This window comes from Monopterus albus, unplaced genomic scaffold, assembly GCF_001952655.1.
Source record: "Monopterus albus unplaced genomic scaffold, M_albus_1.0 scaffold69.1, whole genome shotgun sequence".
Lineage (NCBI taxonomy): Eukaryota > Metazoa > Chordata > Actinopteri > Synbranchiformes > Synbranchidae > Monopterus > Monopterus albus.
Genome location: NW_018127949.1, coordinates 1,643,612 through 1,657,429, shown reverse-complemented (window position 1 = coordinate 1,657,429; position 13,818 = coordinate 1,643,612). Strand labels below are relative to the sequence as shown.

At 37.0% G+C, this 13,818-nt stretch overlaps 1 protein-coding gene across 2 annotated transcripts; it reads left to right on the top strand.

The window, feature by feature from the left end:
* The first annotated feature begins 7,074 nt into the window (after nt 1-7,074).
* Nucleotides 7,075-13,554, top strand: LOC109963089 (ras-related protein Rab-5C-like). Of its 2 annotated transcripts, XR_002275358.1 has the most exons (7): nt 7,075-7,228; nt 8,101-8,442; nt 9,224-9,375; nt 9,860-9,982; nt 10,134-10,227; nt 11,103-11,304; nt 11,786-13,554. XR_002275358.1 is itself a non-coding variant. In XM_020605367.1 (6 exons), exons 2-6 carry the CDS (start codon nt 8,274-8,276, stop codon nt 11,225-11,227), a joined length of 663 nt encoding a protein of 220 aa, XP_020461023.1. In that variant the 5' UTR covers nt 7,075-7,228; nt 8,101-8,273; the 3' UTR covers nt 11,228-11,811. The 2 variants fall into 2 exon arrangements, 1 of the variants encoding a protein (XP_020461023.1); XM_020605367.1 differs by having other exon boundaries at nt 11,103-11,811.
* The last annotated feature ends 264 nt before the right edge of the window (nt 13,555-13,818 follow it).

Below are 13,818 nucleotides of genomic sequence, written 5' to 3'. Positions count from 1 at the left end.
GTACGTGCTTGAACGGAGTAGGAAGAAGTCAGACTTATCCAGTCCTACCCCATGACATCATCTTACCATCATTGGTTTGCAAGCAGTATTTCTACTTAGATTATTTTGTTCTACACCACACAAGTAATATACTAAAGAACTATTACATAGTGTTAACATTCTTACACCACACCCACAGTGTTAAACCTGTTCTTGCATATATCTTGATTGACACATACTTTTAGTGTTTGTTTGTGTTTCAACAGGTCTCTTCTCTTCAACAGCAAAGTTTGCGCTGTACCAAAAAAAAAAAGCACACAGAGTACTATCTGCTGTACTGGTTTTGTAAAACAAACATGAGTCATGTTTCCTGTTTATGGCCTAATGGACCTTTGATAATTATTAACCCTTTTGATTATAAAAAAAAAATAGGTCTGAGAATGTGCAAGTTAAGGGAAAATTTGGTAACACCCGTTATTATTATGTAGGCCTATTAGTAGCAGTAGTCTTAATATGTTTTGTTTGGGTGGTTATGATTTGACTATCTATGCACTACACAGTGCATTTTCTTCAGGTCAGTGGTATAAGTTTGTTTTCCTGGCATCAGTCACTGTGAGGCAAACCAAAATGTCAGTTTCATATTTAATAATACACTGGATAAGCAAAAGTAATATTGCAACTGTGTAATAAAAGTGGATGAAAAGGAAGCCAGGGGGTCAGTGCTCCAGTAGGTCAACTCATTAGATTGATTATATTTTTTAGGTCTTTGAGTATGTGATTCATAAAAGTTTTAGGAAAATGTGGTGGCTCCTTTTCTCACACTTGAACTTTTTCATAGAGACAAGGAAGTGAAATAAAGAAGACTGTGATCCTTGTTCTTGTGGTATTGTTGCTTGTCAGACAGAGTGAGCCCATGACAAACCTGGGGTTTTTAAGTGAGTTAATCTAATAGTAAAACTGAGCAAATACAGGGTAGAGTGTTGTCTAACACTGATAAAACTCGACTTCATACACAGATCTATACTCAAGAGTTTGTTTAGTTTTAGGTTTCATCTGGGGCCAGTGTACAATAGTGCACATCACAGTCTACTGTATATAGTTGGTCAGTGTCCAACTGCTACACAGGAAAAGGTAGGAGGTGGGACACAACTGTAAAATTTAATTTGATTTGATCATTTCAGTGGCGAACTCTAGTTGGATTTTTGATATGTTGTTGTTTATTTACATGGAATGTGTTTATGCTTGCAGAAATGACATTACAAGCTCTTTATGAAACTTATTTATGCAAAGTGGCCTGTCTCTGATTCAGTATCTCCCCAGTTCAACATGAAGACTTTCTCTTAGCCTTCATGGTGACCAGAATTAAATTACACAATCTATTACTTTTCTATTTGATATTTTTGTGTCATTCTCTTTTCCTGTAATATTCTTGCTTTATTTAGTTGATGATTGTCATTTAAGTTTGTTTTCTGTTACATAACAGCTTCTCAAAATGATAGTGTTGTATATTTCATATTTATTCCTGGCATCAAGTTTTAGTCTGACTAGTGTCTTTGTGTGTGAGGAAAACCCCAAATGACAATTTCACAACACTGGCAGTGCATCAATTGTGCAACAAAGTCAGATAAAAAGGAGCCCTGCAAGCTGGCAGCACACACACGTTTGAGGTATCAATGATCACCAGCAGGACAATTTACCAGGTGAGCTCTGTTTATGTTCTGGATATGTACATTATGAAATTTTTCCTAACAATTTTAGAAATAATGTAGTTTCAATTAAATAGTTTTTCTTTACTTTTTTTCCATACAGAGACATGCAACTTTTGCCGTTTTTCATTTCTGAAAGTTGAATTTTTTTATTAAAGTCTGAGATTCTGTTAATATTTTTTCATTGGACCAGAGCTAACATTATCTGTTGTATTTTTATTACCTGCTGTTATCAAAGATTAAAATATACTGTAAATGAGACAAATATTTGATATGTAGAAATGAACATAATGTTTTTTTAGTGATGGGTTTCCAAAACAACAATACCGGTAATCTAATTGTTGGTGTTTGCTGTGTACAATAAATTGTTGTTACAAATAAGTTGTTTTATACAGTCACAGTAAAAAGAATGTACACTCTCCTTTGTATATTTATTATTACCGATAGACTAAAGTTTGATCATCATGCACAGTGCCATGTTTGTCAAAAACCAAACAGCATACTACTACAAACACCTCAGACCAGCTGTCAAACATGGTGGTGGGGGGCGGTGGTGGGATGATTTGGCGTTTTTTTCCAGCCACAGAACCTAGGAAACCTCCAGTTACTGAGACAACAATGAACTCCACTTTACTTGCAACCTACTTCCTGTTCAGATTAGCTGTAGATTACTTGTTATTGTCACCTCACCTGCTGTTTGATGTTACCTGCTCTGTACTTGCCTGTTGTTGTCCCCTGTTTGGTTCTCTCATGAAGATCTCTCCTATTCTGCCATCATCTAATATTGATCAAGTTCTGTCCTCATCTATTATCCTTTGCCTGTGTCTCCTTATCCATCTATATTTCACCTGTGTACCTCCCAGCTCTGTCTTGGATCCCCTGTTCTGTGCTGCAGTTTATCGGTTTCCCTGTTTGTTCCCCCCTGGATTCTGCCCTGATCTCCTCCATCATAGGGGGTCACTCACCTCTCGAAATGCTAGGTAGCTTCATCTGGGGAAACTGGGACATTGATTTAGTTCGACACGATTTTGGTCGTGTCGAAAGGGGGAATTGTTAGGTTATTTTTTAGTTAGATAGATATTCAGAGATTTGTTGTCTATGAATGTTTAGTGCAGACTGCAGGCACGTCAAGGTTACAGGAAAAGAGCTGTTAGTGTCAACTGTAGTGCTAGTCTTTATATTTGTCTTAATGTGTAAGGTTATGTCCAATTGTTTTAGATACACACCACGAAAACAACAGTCACGCACCTTGACTTTTCCTCATGTTTTGGCTAAACGTTATAGCAGCTGCAAGGCTTGCTTATCGGGTGACGTCACGGTTCGACAGCCCAGAAAGGATTAATATTGTATAGCAATGCTTGGTTGGGGGTCTTTTGGGTTTCCGGGCTGCTTTGGCAGCCTGGGGGTTGGAAGATCTCTGGACTGGAAGTGTGAATTCTTGCCTGTGACTCTTTGAATAAACCAGCACGGTTATATTTTTATATACTCAAGTGGTCTGAGTCGTCCCTCGGAGTTCCTGGTTTGAAAGAACCGGATGAGGCTTTATAATGGTATACAGCCTTTAATTTGCTATCAGACATATTGTTACTGAAATCTTTGGTCAAGTTAACCATAGGCCGACTCTGTGGGTAGGTTACATCTCATGGGTGGTACTAAGACATAAGAAAATATGCAAGTGAGGGAAACTATGGTGCTTATAAAAGACTGGAGATGCACCTTGTGCCTGCATTTAAGTCCAGTCTCACAAAACCTTTCTTTCATACTGTAATTTCAGAGCAGAGACGTGACATTTCGACAACATGAAGACTGTGATTCTCGCTCTTTTGGTGGTGTTGGTTGTCAGCCAGAGTGAGTAAATCTGCAGTTTGTTTTATCCAAACTTAACCATGTTTGCCCACAAAACATTTCAGGTTTGGGGACTCTTTTTAGGATTCTATGTGTACAGTGAATGTCACTTGGGCCAGTGAAAATGCAGCCTTAGTTTTTATACAACATGGGTGAGCATCACTTGTTTTGTCTCTTTCCAGGTGAAGCCTTGAAGTGCAACTGCGGAGGCGCGAGGCGGTGTCCAGGAGGTCGCATTGAGACCTGCTCACCCGATTCAGATGTCTGTATCAGTGCCATCATTTATGCTGGCTCCAGTAAGTATAGGCCTTTCTGCCAGTGCACGGTTAAACCAAAAAGATAATAAAGAAAAAATATATGTATTTATTTATTTTGTCATAATTGTCCCAGGTGTCACCTCTTTCCGGGGTTGCTATCCATCAAGTGGCTGTGTGCTCTTGAATCAACCAGGAATTTCATCTGCCTCTTGCTGCAGGACTGACCTGTGCAACTGCTTATAAAAGACTGGAGATGCACCTTGTGCCTGCATTTAAGTTCAGTCTCACAAAACCTTTCTTTCATACTGAGACTTCAGTGCAGAGACGTGACATTTTTAAATGTGCAGTGAAAATGCTTTAGTTAGCCTTCGTTTTTATACAATATGGTTGAGCATCACTTATTTTGTCACTTTCCAGGTGAAGCCTTGAAATGCTACTGCGGAGGCCTGCGGCAGTGTTCAGGCCGCACTGAGACCTGTTACAGTCCAAACAATGTCTGTATCAGTGCCATCTTTACTGTTGGCTACAGTAAGTATAGGCCTTTCCTTCAGTGCAGGATGACAGTCAGGTATTCTGAGACACTTTTTGGTAGATTGTAAATAAAACCACCTAAAATTCTGAAGACTACCTTGTTATTTTTACACCTTGTTATGGAGCTTTGTTATATTTCTAAACACAGCAAGAACTCCTACCTCCAATCTGATGTTCAGGTAAATGGGTCAGTCAGTAATGGTTTAAAAAAAGCACCAAACAATTCATCTTAATTGAAAAACAAATGTATTTCAAGTTTTTTTTTTTTTTTTTATTGTTAAATGTTTTTAACCAGCATCAAGTTTTTAATTAGCTAAATATTACTGTAATATAAAACATCAACAACTTTAGGATAATTAGGCCTGTAAGGAATTGGGCTATATGTGAAAATCTTATGGATTATAGGTATCTTAAACCAAATAAGTGTTTGCAATTAATGTGCTCTAAAGTGACCGATTCTCACTATATATTTTTAAGTGACAAAAATACCAAAAGTGTCTGTAATATCAGAGAGTGGCACACAATAGCATAGTATTTAATGATTTTGTGGCACTGGTGATCCAGAAACATACCAATTTCACTTCAGAAAATGTTCTGTTTTGGCTGAATTTTTTTCTAAATTTGTCTGGTGCATGGGACAATCCCTCTATACCTTTTCCCATAAAAAGTAAAGTGTATTGTTTAAATATTTTAATTGCAAGTCAAACAGTTAATAAAATGCAACATCCTAGAGTCATCTCTGGTGTTATGCAGTGTCCTTATTACCAAAGTGAGTACTTCAGCATGCCACAGGGCATTATTATTATTATTATCATTATCTTTCCTTTGTCCACCACCCCTGGTGATGCTGAGCACCTGACAATCTTCTTGTTATTATTTTCACTAACTGTCACTGTTTGCACATGGCTTTGAGTTTCATCATAGCCTATTAGGTTGTACTATCTAGTTTATCCTTAGTACTTGAATTCAGTTTTCATATTCTATTTATTCTGTGTTTATTCTAATTTTATTCTATTGTATTTATAGTACATATAGTGAATTGACAATAAAAATCTTTGATCTTGCTCTTGATTGATCCATTCTAGTTATCTCAGACTGATCAAAGCCATTGTTTCATGAAAAGGACAACAATGTAGTATGTGGTAGTTGACCACATATTACATTACCACCTATAATTTACCGAGCCCAAGATTCAAAAGCTTATTTGTCCCATTTTACCTGATGTCCCAAATCACCTGAGTTCACCGTACTGTTCAGATAAAAAAATAGTAAAGAAAACAATGACATTTCCTCAGCCAAGTCAGTCATTATGTTCATTGAATACTTGTAGAAAATGCCTTTTACTCCATTCAAATTTTTTTTCCATAATTGTCACAGAGTACTTCCAGGGTTGCTATAATTTGGGAAACTGCAAGCTTTTGAATGGTTTGGGTGTCGCATCTGCCTTTTGCTGTGGGACTGACCTGTGCAACGTATAAATCAACACTGTGCAACACATCTTCCAGTGAATCAACAGTGTGTATGTGTTCTGCATTGTCATAATAAAGATCAAGTTGTAACTTTTGTCCTTTTTCTATTTTCACAATTCAGATTTTTATTTTTGTCTTTTTGTTATGGGTTTCCAAAATGACATTAATCTAATTGTTGGTGTTTGCTACTTACAATAAATTGTTGTTACAAACAACTTTTTTTTTATATAGGACAATTTTTGTTTGGGTAGAAATAAAGAGATGTTTCTTGCATTGTGATAAAAAAAACAATCTGACTAAAAATACTTTTGTTTCGAAAGGCAAAAGTCTAGTTGTAGCAAAAGACAAAAACACAAAATCAATTTATCAATTTGTGTTGTGTGTTCAACCTAAACAGAACAGTCTAACACACATGTTGGTGTGCAGAAGCCAACGTAATTTCAGTTTAGTTCAGTGTTGTGTGAAAGACCTGTTCATAAAGGCAGTTTGTCTTTCAATTTGGGTGGAGGTTCTTTCCTGTATCTTATTTGCAAGTTATGCTTCTATCAATTTTTTGTTTTCATCAGCAGCATCTGTCAAAGCTGGCTGTTTTTTGTTTGTTTTTGAACAAACAGTCTAACTTAGCCTATGAGACTTTTTATCTTCTTTCAAAGTATTACTGGTATAAAAATGGCATGACTCTAGGTCACGCATACTGCTGAGCTTTCTCTTTTGTATCATGTTGCACCACCTTGTGGCTGATAAGATGCTTAAGTAAATGTCAAAACAAAGAAAAATGCTGCATTTATTCCACTGTGTGCTGGTTCAATATATGTGTTCTATGGTCTTTGTCACAAATTTTTCCCTCTGGAATTCTTTCCCATTTAAAAAAAAAATAAAACCAATAAACATTGACATTGATAACATAGACATTCCATCTCTACAAAGTGTACAGTAAATATCTGAACAGCAGGATGCAAAAAATAAATTAATACATAAACCTTTTTTTAATGGGAAAAGAAATAAATGGCTATCTGCTGACACCAACAAGTAATCCCACACAGACTATTGACCTCTACAGGGTGTACTCCACCTATCACCCACGATTATATATCTACATTTCCAGAATTCAACCATATCTAATTCATCCAACATATCTATTCCAATTGTTTTATATGTTCTTGTTTTATATTAGATTATTCACTGCAAATTACTCCAAGTTTTAGAAGGCAGTGACAGGCTGCTGGTTTCTTATGATAACGTACCATCCGCTTATTTGATTGGTTGTTATATTGTATCACATGACAAACAAATCCAGGAAGTATTTTGGTTAGACAAGGCGGAAGCGTAATATTTACTGAACCTAAAAGTGTTTTGGGAGAAAACACAGTTAAAGAGAAATAGCGCTGATATAAGCCATTGTTCATAGGGCGGCGCGGAGATCGTTTTTTTTTTGTTGCTGGTAAGAATGCTAACATGTTATTTGTTTCTTTTAAATTATTTGTTAGCCGGTGTTAGCATTATTGTTAGCTTTAGCCCCGGAGCTAACATATAGGGGACTACTTTTGGTTTTGTTTTTGTCCGGTAATGTGGTGAAAGTTAAGATCATTAGGTTCAATCAATTTATTTGGAGCATGTTGCTGTTGTTGTTGCTACAGCCGAGTTTTGGAGTAAAGTAAAATGTACTTGGTTTGCTAGGATATAATATTGAGTCAGTAAATTTGATAGTATAAAGCTGGCGAGTGTGTTAAAGTCGGGTAGTTATATGATCAGCTCTTAAACATTATAAAGCACCTGAATTGTCACATACTCAGGAACGTATGACTGAATGGGCCAACCGGGCCCAGATGACTACATAACCTCTACAAGCCCCAAAATGAGAAAGAAATAGATGCAAAACAACTAGACTACAAAGAGATAAAAGCACTACTAAAAAGAGGCCGAAAATAACTTTTAATTAATCCCAATACAGATATCAGTAGCCTATTTGGGTGCTCATCAAATTCTTCTAATTGTATATGTGCTGATAATACTGCATCTAACCTTACTAAATCTAACATTACCAAGTCATTTTGTAACGGATCCTTTCAATATGTCTTTAAAGATATGATAGCACACATTATATTTTGGTTTCAGAAATGCTTAGTCAAAAGAATTGCAAATTAATCAACTGTGTGAAATACATGGTTAAACTTGAGTTGTATGACTACCTTTGATCACATCAGACTATTATGTGAAAGTATATCCGCAACATGAAAAACTACTTCATAATTTTGCCTTGTGTGGATGTTGTCATAAGTAGGTTCACTGGTCCACCCTCTCATCCGCCCACAGGGTAAACTCAACTGGGTCCCTCCACTTTTATCTGCCCATTTGGTTCTTCCCAGGAGAAGTTTTATCTGTAACCCCGCTCACCATCAGTACCTGTGTGTCCAGGCTCAGCTCCCGTGGTTGCAACCCATTAACCTGTAGTTTCAGGCCATCTCATCCATAACAGTCTTCTGCCAATGGCTGGGCGCGGAGGAGGATCTATCAGGCCTAATGGTGCCACACCAGCAAACAAAATCTGCCAGTTCAAACTGGTGCTCCTAGGAGAGTCGGCAGTGGGAAAGTCCAGCTTAGTTCTTCGCTTTGTCAAAGGCCAGTTTCATGAATTCCAGGAGAGTACCATCGGAGGTAGGAGATAGAAATGTATTACTATACTTAATTTTGTTCAAAATGGGCTTTGACTGTACATAAAAGGTGAATATTGTTTGAATATTGCTTTGCATAAATAAAATTTGGTCAAATGTTGGGTTAAAATGGGGAATTATTCAATCAAAGACTGAGTGGATTGGATTACAGATTTGACAGTCCATAGTCTTGTTGATTCAGTACTTGGAGTTGCACACACATTCTGGTCATTTCCAAAAAAGTTCTGAAGTTGGATAATCACAGTGTAGGAGTAGTTTATCAAATGGTGTCAGACCAATATTGACCAAGTTAGGGGCTTTGTTCCATGTCTAGTTGTATACAGTATGGTGCAACATTACACTAATTCTAAAAAGGTCTGGGCATTAATTATCGATGTATATGCAGACTTGAGAAATATTACATTTAAAATTAAATTAATCTCCATCTATAGTTCTAAAAATGTCTTTTGCATCAAATAATTTAACAGATGACATGGGGGGTCGATATGTTGTCACGCATACTGTTCTTAAAGTCAAGAATGAACATTCATGTTCAAAACCAGTAGCACATTTCATTTAATGATCTGAATTAATTTTTAGAACATGTACCTCCTTCCAGCAGGTTTAACAGGCACAAATTGGTAAAGATATGTTTGTAATGTTGAGAGTAGTGTGGTCCAAGATGCACTGCCTTTACACACTCACTCACTGCATACATGGGCAAGATGGAGATGGAAGTCAGTGTATTATCATTACACTGATGTATTTTTTCCTGCTCTCCTCAGCCGCCTTCCTTACTCAGACTGTCTGTCTGGATGACACCACTGTGAAGTTTGAGATCTGGGATACAGCGGGTCAAGAGCGCTACCACAGCCTGGCTCCAATGTACTACAGAGGAGCACAGGCGGCCATCGTGGTCTATGACATTACCAACGCAGTATGTTTCATCTGCAGGTTAACAGTGTGATCAGTCAGGAACATGATGAACACAGATAGGTTGTTGCTCAAACAGCAGGTTCATAATGACTTTGTGATTTAATGTAGAACACCACTTCATTTTAAAGTTTTAAGACAAGCTATATTGATGATGACGATTGATGATAAATGTGAATTTACTAGAATGTGTTTTTACTTTGGCGCTTTGGCCAGTGCATAAAAGCGCTATATAAATACAGTCCATTTACCAATTACCATTTACTTACAGGTACAAGATACTATCCAAATGTTCTAAGTTTAAAGCAAAAAAATTGGATCTGTATGTGTTTGAGCTCATGTCTTCATGTGTGGTGTTGTTCAGCCTCTCAAATGTATATAGATGTGTACATGCCAAAAAGGGAAGATGTTCCACAAAGGTTTAAATATAATTGTCATCTGAATACTCTGAGTGAGAGCAAAATTAATAAAGTTTGTTGCTCAAATAGGATACTTTTGCACGAGCAAAAAACTGGGTGAAGGAGCTGCAGAGACAAGCCAATCCCAACATAGTGATCGCTTTGGCTGGAAACAAAGCAGACATTGCAAACAAGAGAGCCGTAGAGCTGCAGGTATGAAGCTGGATACATATGAGTCCATTTTATAGCAAAATAATTTTAATTCCAAGCTTTGTGCTGAATGTATTATACCATAAAGCTATATTGACCTTGTCACTGTAGTAGATGTGTAATATTATCCTCTTTCTCCAAATAATGTTTTCAGGAGGCGCAAGCATATGCTGATGACAACAGTCTACTGTTCATGGAGACCTCAGCCAAGACAGCCATGAATGTCAATGAAATTTTCATGGCTATTGGTAAGTACATCCTTCTGATGAGTTAAATCTCCCTCCTAATGATATTCTAGGCAGCGCTTTAGTTCAACTCCCATATTTTTACAGCAAAGTTAAATTACACACATGCATCCCTGTTCAAAAGTTAAATAAAACTACATTAAATTCAGGCAGTTCATTCAAAATAGATTGTCCATGGCCTGGCAACTTTCACTTTGTGGCCCCGATGTTAGGATTTGAAAGAATAGAGTTTAGATTGTCCATGGCCTGGCAACTTTCATTTTGTGGCCCCGATGTTAGGATTGGAAAGAATAGTAGTAGAGAGACTGAGGCATTAAGTGTGATGTTGGTAAGCTTGTTTCTTTCTGAAACTCTTGGTATGATGAAGAAGTGCTATTTATAATACTAAACACTGAAACACAACTAGTGCTCCTTACTCACCAGAGTGACCTCAACTACTTATGTTCTTTGCAGTATCTTGACATTAGAGTGCATTTTGTAATTCAGCTAATTAACTGAATAAAATTGCTTGCAGGAATGTTTTTCCCCTGGCTTCTAGTAGCTTCTGTGAATAGTATAGCCCAGCCTTTCCCAACATATTTACCTTATGAGCACTAAAACTGAAGCAATATCTACTTGCATTTCCTTTGCATATTTCAATGAGTTGTGAGCAGTTCCACCAAAGAGTGATGTTACCCTTCTCAATCCTTTATTTTATTAAGAGATCAAATTATCCAGTATCTCAACATTTGTTAAAAAAAAGAAGAGATTAACTAAAGTCAGAATGCATTTTATGTAGCAGGCCCACTAGCACAACCTATATTTATATCTAGCTATCATACAACGCTGAACTTTTAAAATAGCTACACTGTAGCATCTGTCTCTGCTTGTCCCTGCAGCAAAAAAACTACCGAAGAACGATCCACAGGGTGGAGCTGGACAAGGGGGACGGACCAGGACAGGAGTGGTTCTACAAGATACCGCTCCTCAGGGCCGCAGTGGCCAGTGCTGCAGTGGAAATTAGCAAGGACAAAACAATGAACTTAGTGAGCGAGCCCTGAACATCGATTTAAGGACAGCACGTAGCTAAAACCCAGAGAGGTAGGAGAGGGCACAGCCACTCGCCACTCCTGCACTTTAACTGAGATTACAGATGAAATTATCTGGATCTTCTTTGATTAAAGGACCTTTTTTTTTTTTAAAACAAAAATCATAAGCTAGAAGGAGTTAACCCAGATCTCTCACTATTCTCTGTCTTTCCCCTTTGTATCTGTCTACCTCCCATCTTCAACCTCTGTCTCACTTGATTGAATTCTATCTTAAATGATCTTTTCTGAAGGGTGATCCTGAGGTTGTTTGCCTTTTCCCCCATTTCTCTGTGTGTGTTTTCCTGTTATGTATGTGTATGTGTGTGTATATAGTATATGCAGTATACTTTTTTTAGTCCTGTCATTTCCCTCTATATTCATCAACATTATGAAAAATACAAAATGATTAGAAAGGCTGAAATTGCAAATGGCAGCCCTGTAAATCTTTTTGCCTTATTGCAGTTGAGCTGATAGTAGTTTGTTATTCTCTTTAGGGACCTGGACATGACACAGTTGTAAAGAAAACCCAAGACTTTGCTTACCAAAGCAAGTCATGACTTCATAGGCTACACTTTTGAATATGTTTCTGAACTGTGCAAAAAATGCAGTTGTTTGCATTCATTGTGTATTCATCCCTGTAACACCATAGAGTTGTTAGCCTTTTTTAAAAGAACTGTGAAAATAACTTGTAAATTTAAAAAGTAATAAATAACATGCAGGATTGGTTTTGTTTTTAGTTATTTTTACAGCGCGTGGTAAATAATTAGAGGACATTTCCTGTGATTTTTGCATGTTTTTAAGTTCTGTTTGGTTCAAACTACACAGACGGGACTGGGTTTTAAATTGGAAATTACATATGAAAAATCAGTCGTTATGGAAGCTGCCGTCTTTCTCTGACTCAGTTGCAGGAGAGTCTTGATTCATGTCATGGTTAATACATGAATTAGCTGCTTCTCTTTTGGATGACAATTTAAAAATAATGTGCAAGGTTTGGTGTTATTTTCAAGTATTTATTTTGTCGATTTCCTTACTGTAGTTTACGCTTGATGACTATAAATATTATTTAAAAAAATGTCAAATATAAAATATCTGCCTGGTTGTTATCCAAAAAAGTGTTAAACAGGTGTTAAAAGAATATCGGGGATCATCTTATAATCAGGATTGTCTTATATGTATGTGGTTCAAAATAGTTGGTCCAAATTCTTCATGTCTTACTGATAGTATGATGCACATATCATTATGTGCAGTGGTTGTATTATATGGCAGTATGAGTGTGCATTTGGTCCTAACAAACTTAGGAGTGTCCTATATATTCTATTCACCTTGTTCCCTAATTCGGAAGGCATTTTATAAAAGGGAAAAATAGCAGTATGTTTATCCTTAATATGGCTGCCACAAGTTGCAATAAATCACCTTAATGGTTTTTACGGCACTGATTCTGGCTCTGTTGTGACAACAAACTACTTTGTGTTATTTTGCTAAATACATATTTGTTTCTACATAATGTTTTGTTCTGGCAGCTGACTCAGAGATATGTCAAGGTGTGTTTGTGCCTCCTCTGAAATTGTAGTAACACAAAGCTGCTTCAACAAGGTGCAGCTTAGAGCCACTGTATGTTTGGCAAAATCTTGATTATATTAGGTATATGTGACCTGAAACTAATCTGAATCTAACATTTGGCAAAAAAAACTATTACAAGTCTAAAGTGTACATTTGCTGGAATGTGAAATAATAAGATAGCAGAATCAGCATCATTAAACATTTCCAACCACTAGATGACAGCGTCACACTTGATTCAGGAGACTTGGAGACATGCAGTAAATGCATCTTCTTGAGTGTATGTGGCCATTAATTTACATAGAAGTAAGAAAAATGCCACATTCATTCAGTGATCAGCATTATGATCAGTTGGTTGACATGCTGTACATTGATCTGCAATAACTTTGATAACTGATTAGATGTTGGAGTCAGTTTTCATGTAAAACCCTGTGTGTTTATTTTTGTGGCAGAGCTGACACATAAACTCAGTTTGATAGTTTGATCAAGTCTGTGTTTGCAAAGTGGTGGTGTACAGTATGTAGGCAGTCATGCAAAAAGCCATCACACTGTGGAAAACACTGTTTTGCTGAGAAATGGTGGCACAGTGGTGGTGTGCTTTGTTTGTGTTCACCTGATTATTCTACAGCTCATTTTAAAGTGGCTTTTTTCCTGGGGTAATTCACTGGTTCTCTTTGTTTTGATGAATGGTGCCCTCTTAATAGCGGTGCCTGAAGCTTTTTTGAGATGTTAAGTGTACTAGTTGAAGAAACTGTACACTGTATTAAATGGCATCCATGTAAAAAGCGTGATGTGACTCTTTAAAGGTTTCAAAAATGTATTTGCTGCAGCAGTCTGAGCTATACAGCTATAATACACTATAATACAGCTAGGACTGATGCAGTCTAGTGCAGAATAGCCTGTGATGAATCCTTCTGTATGAAGGATATCACACAAGCTGTTTTGGAGATGTGTTGATTCAACTTAATTT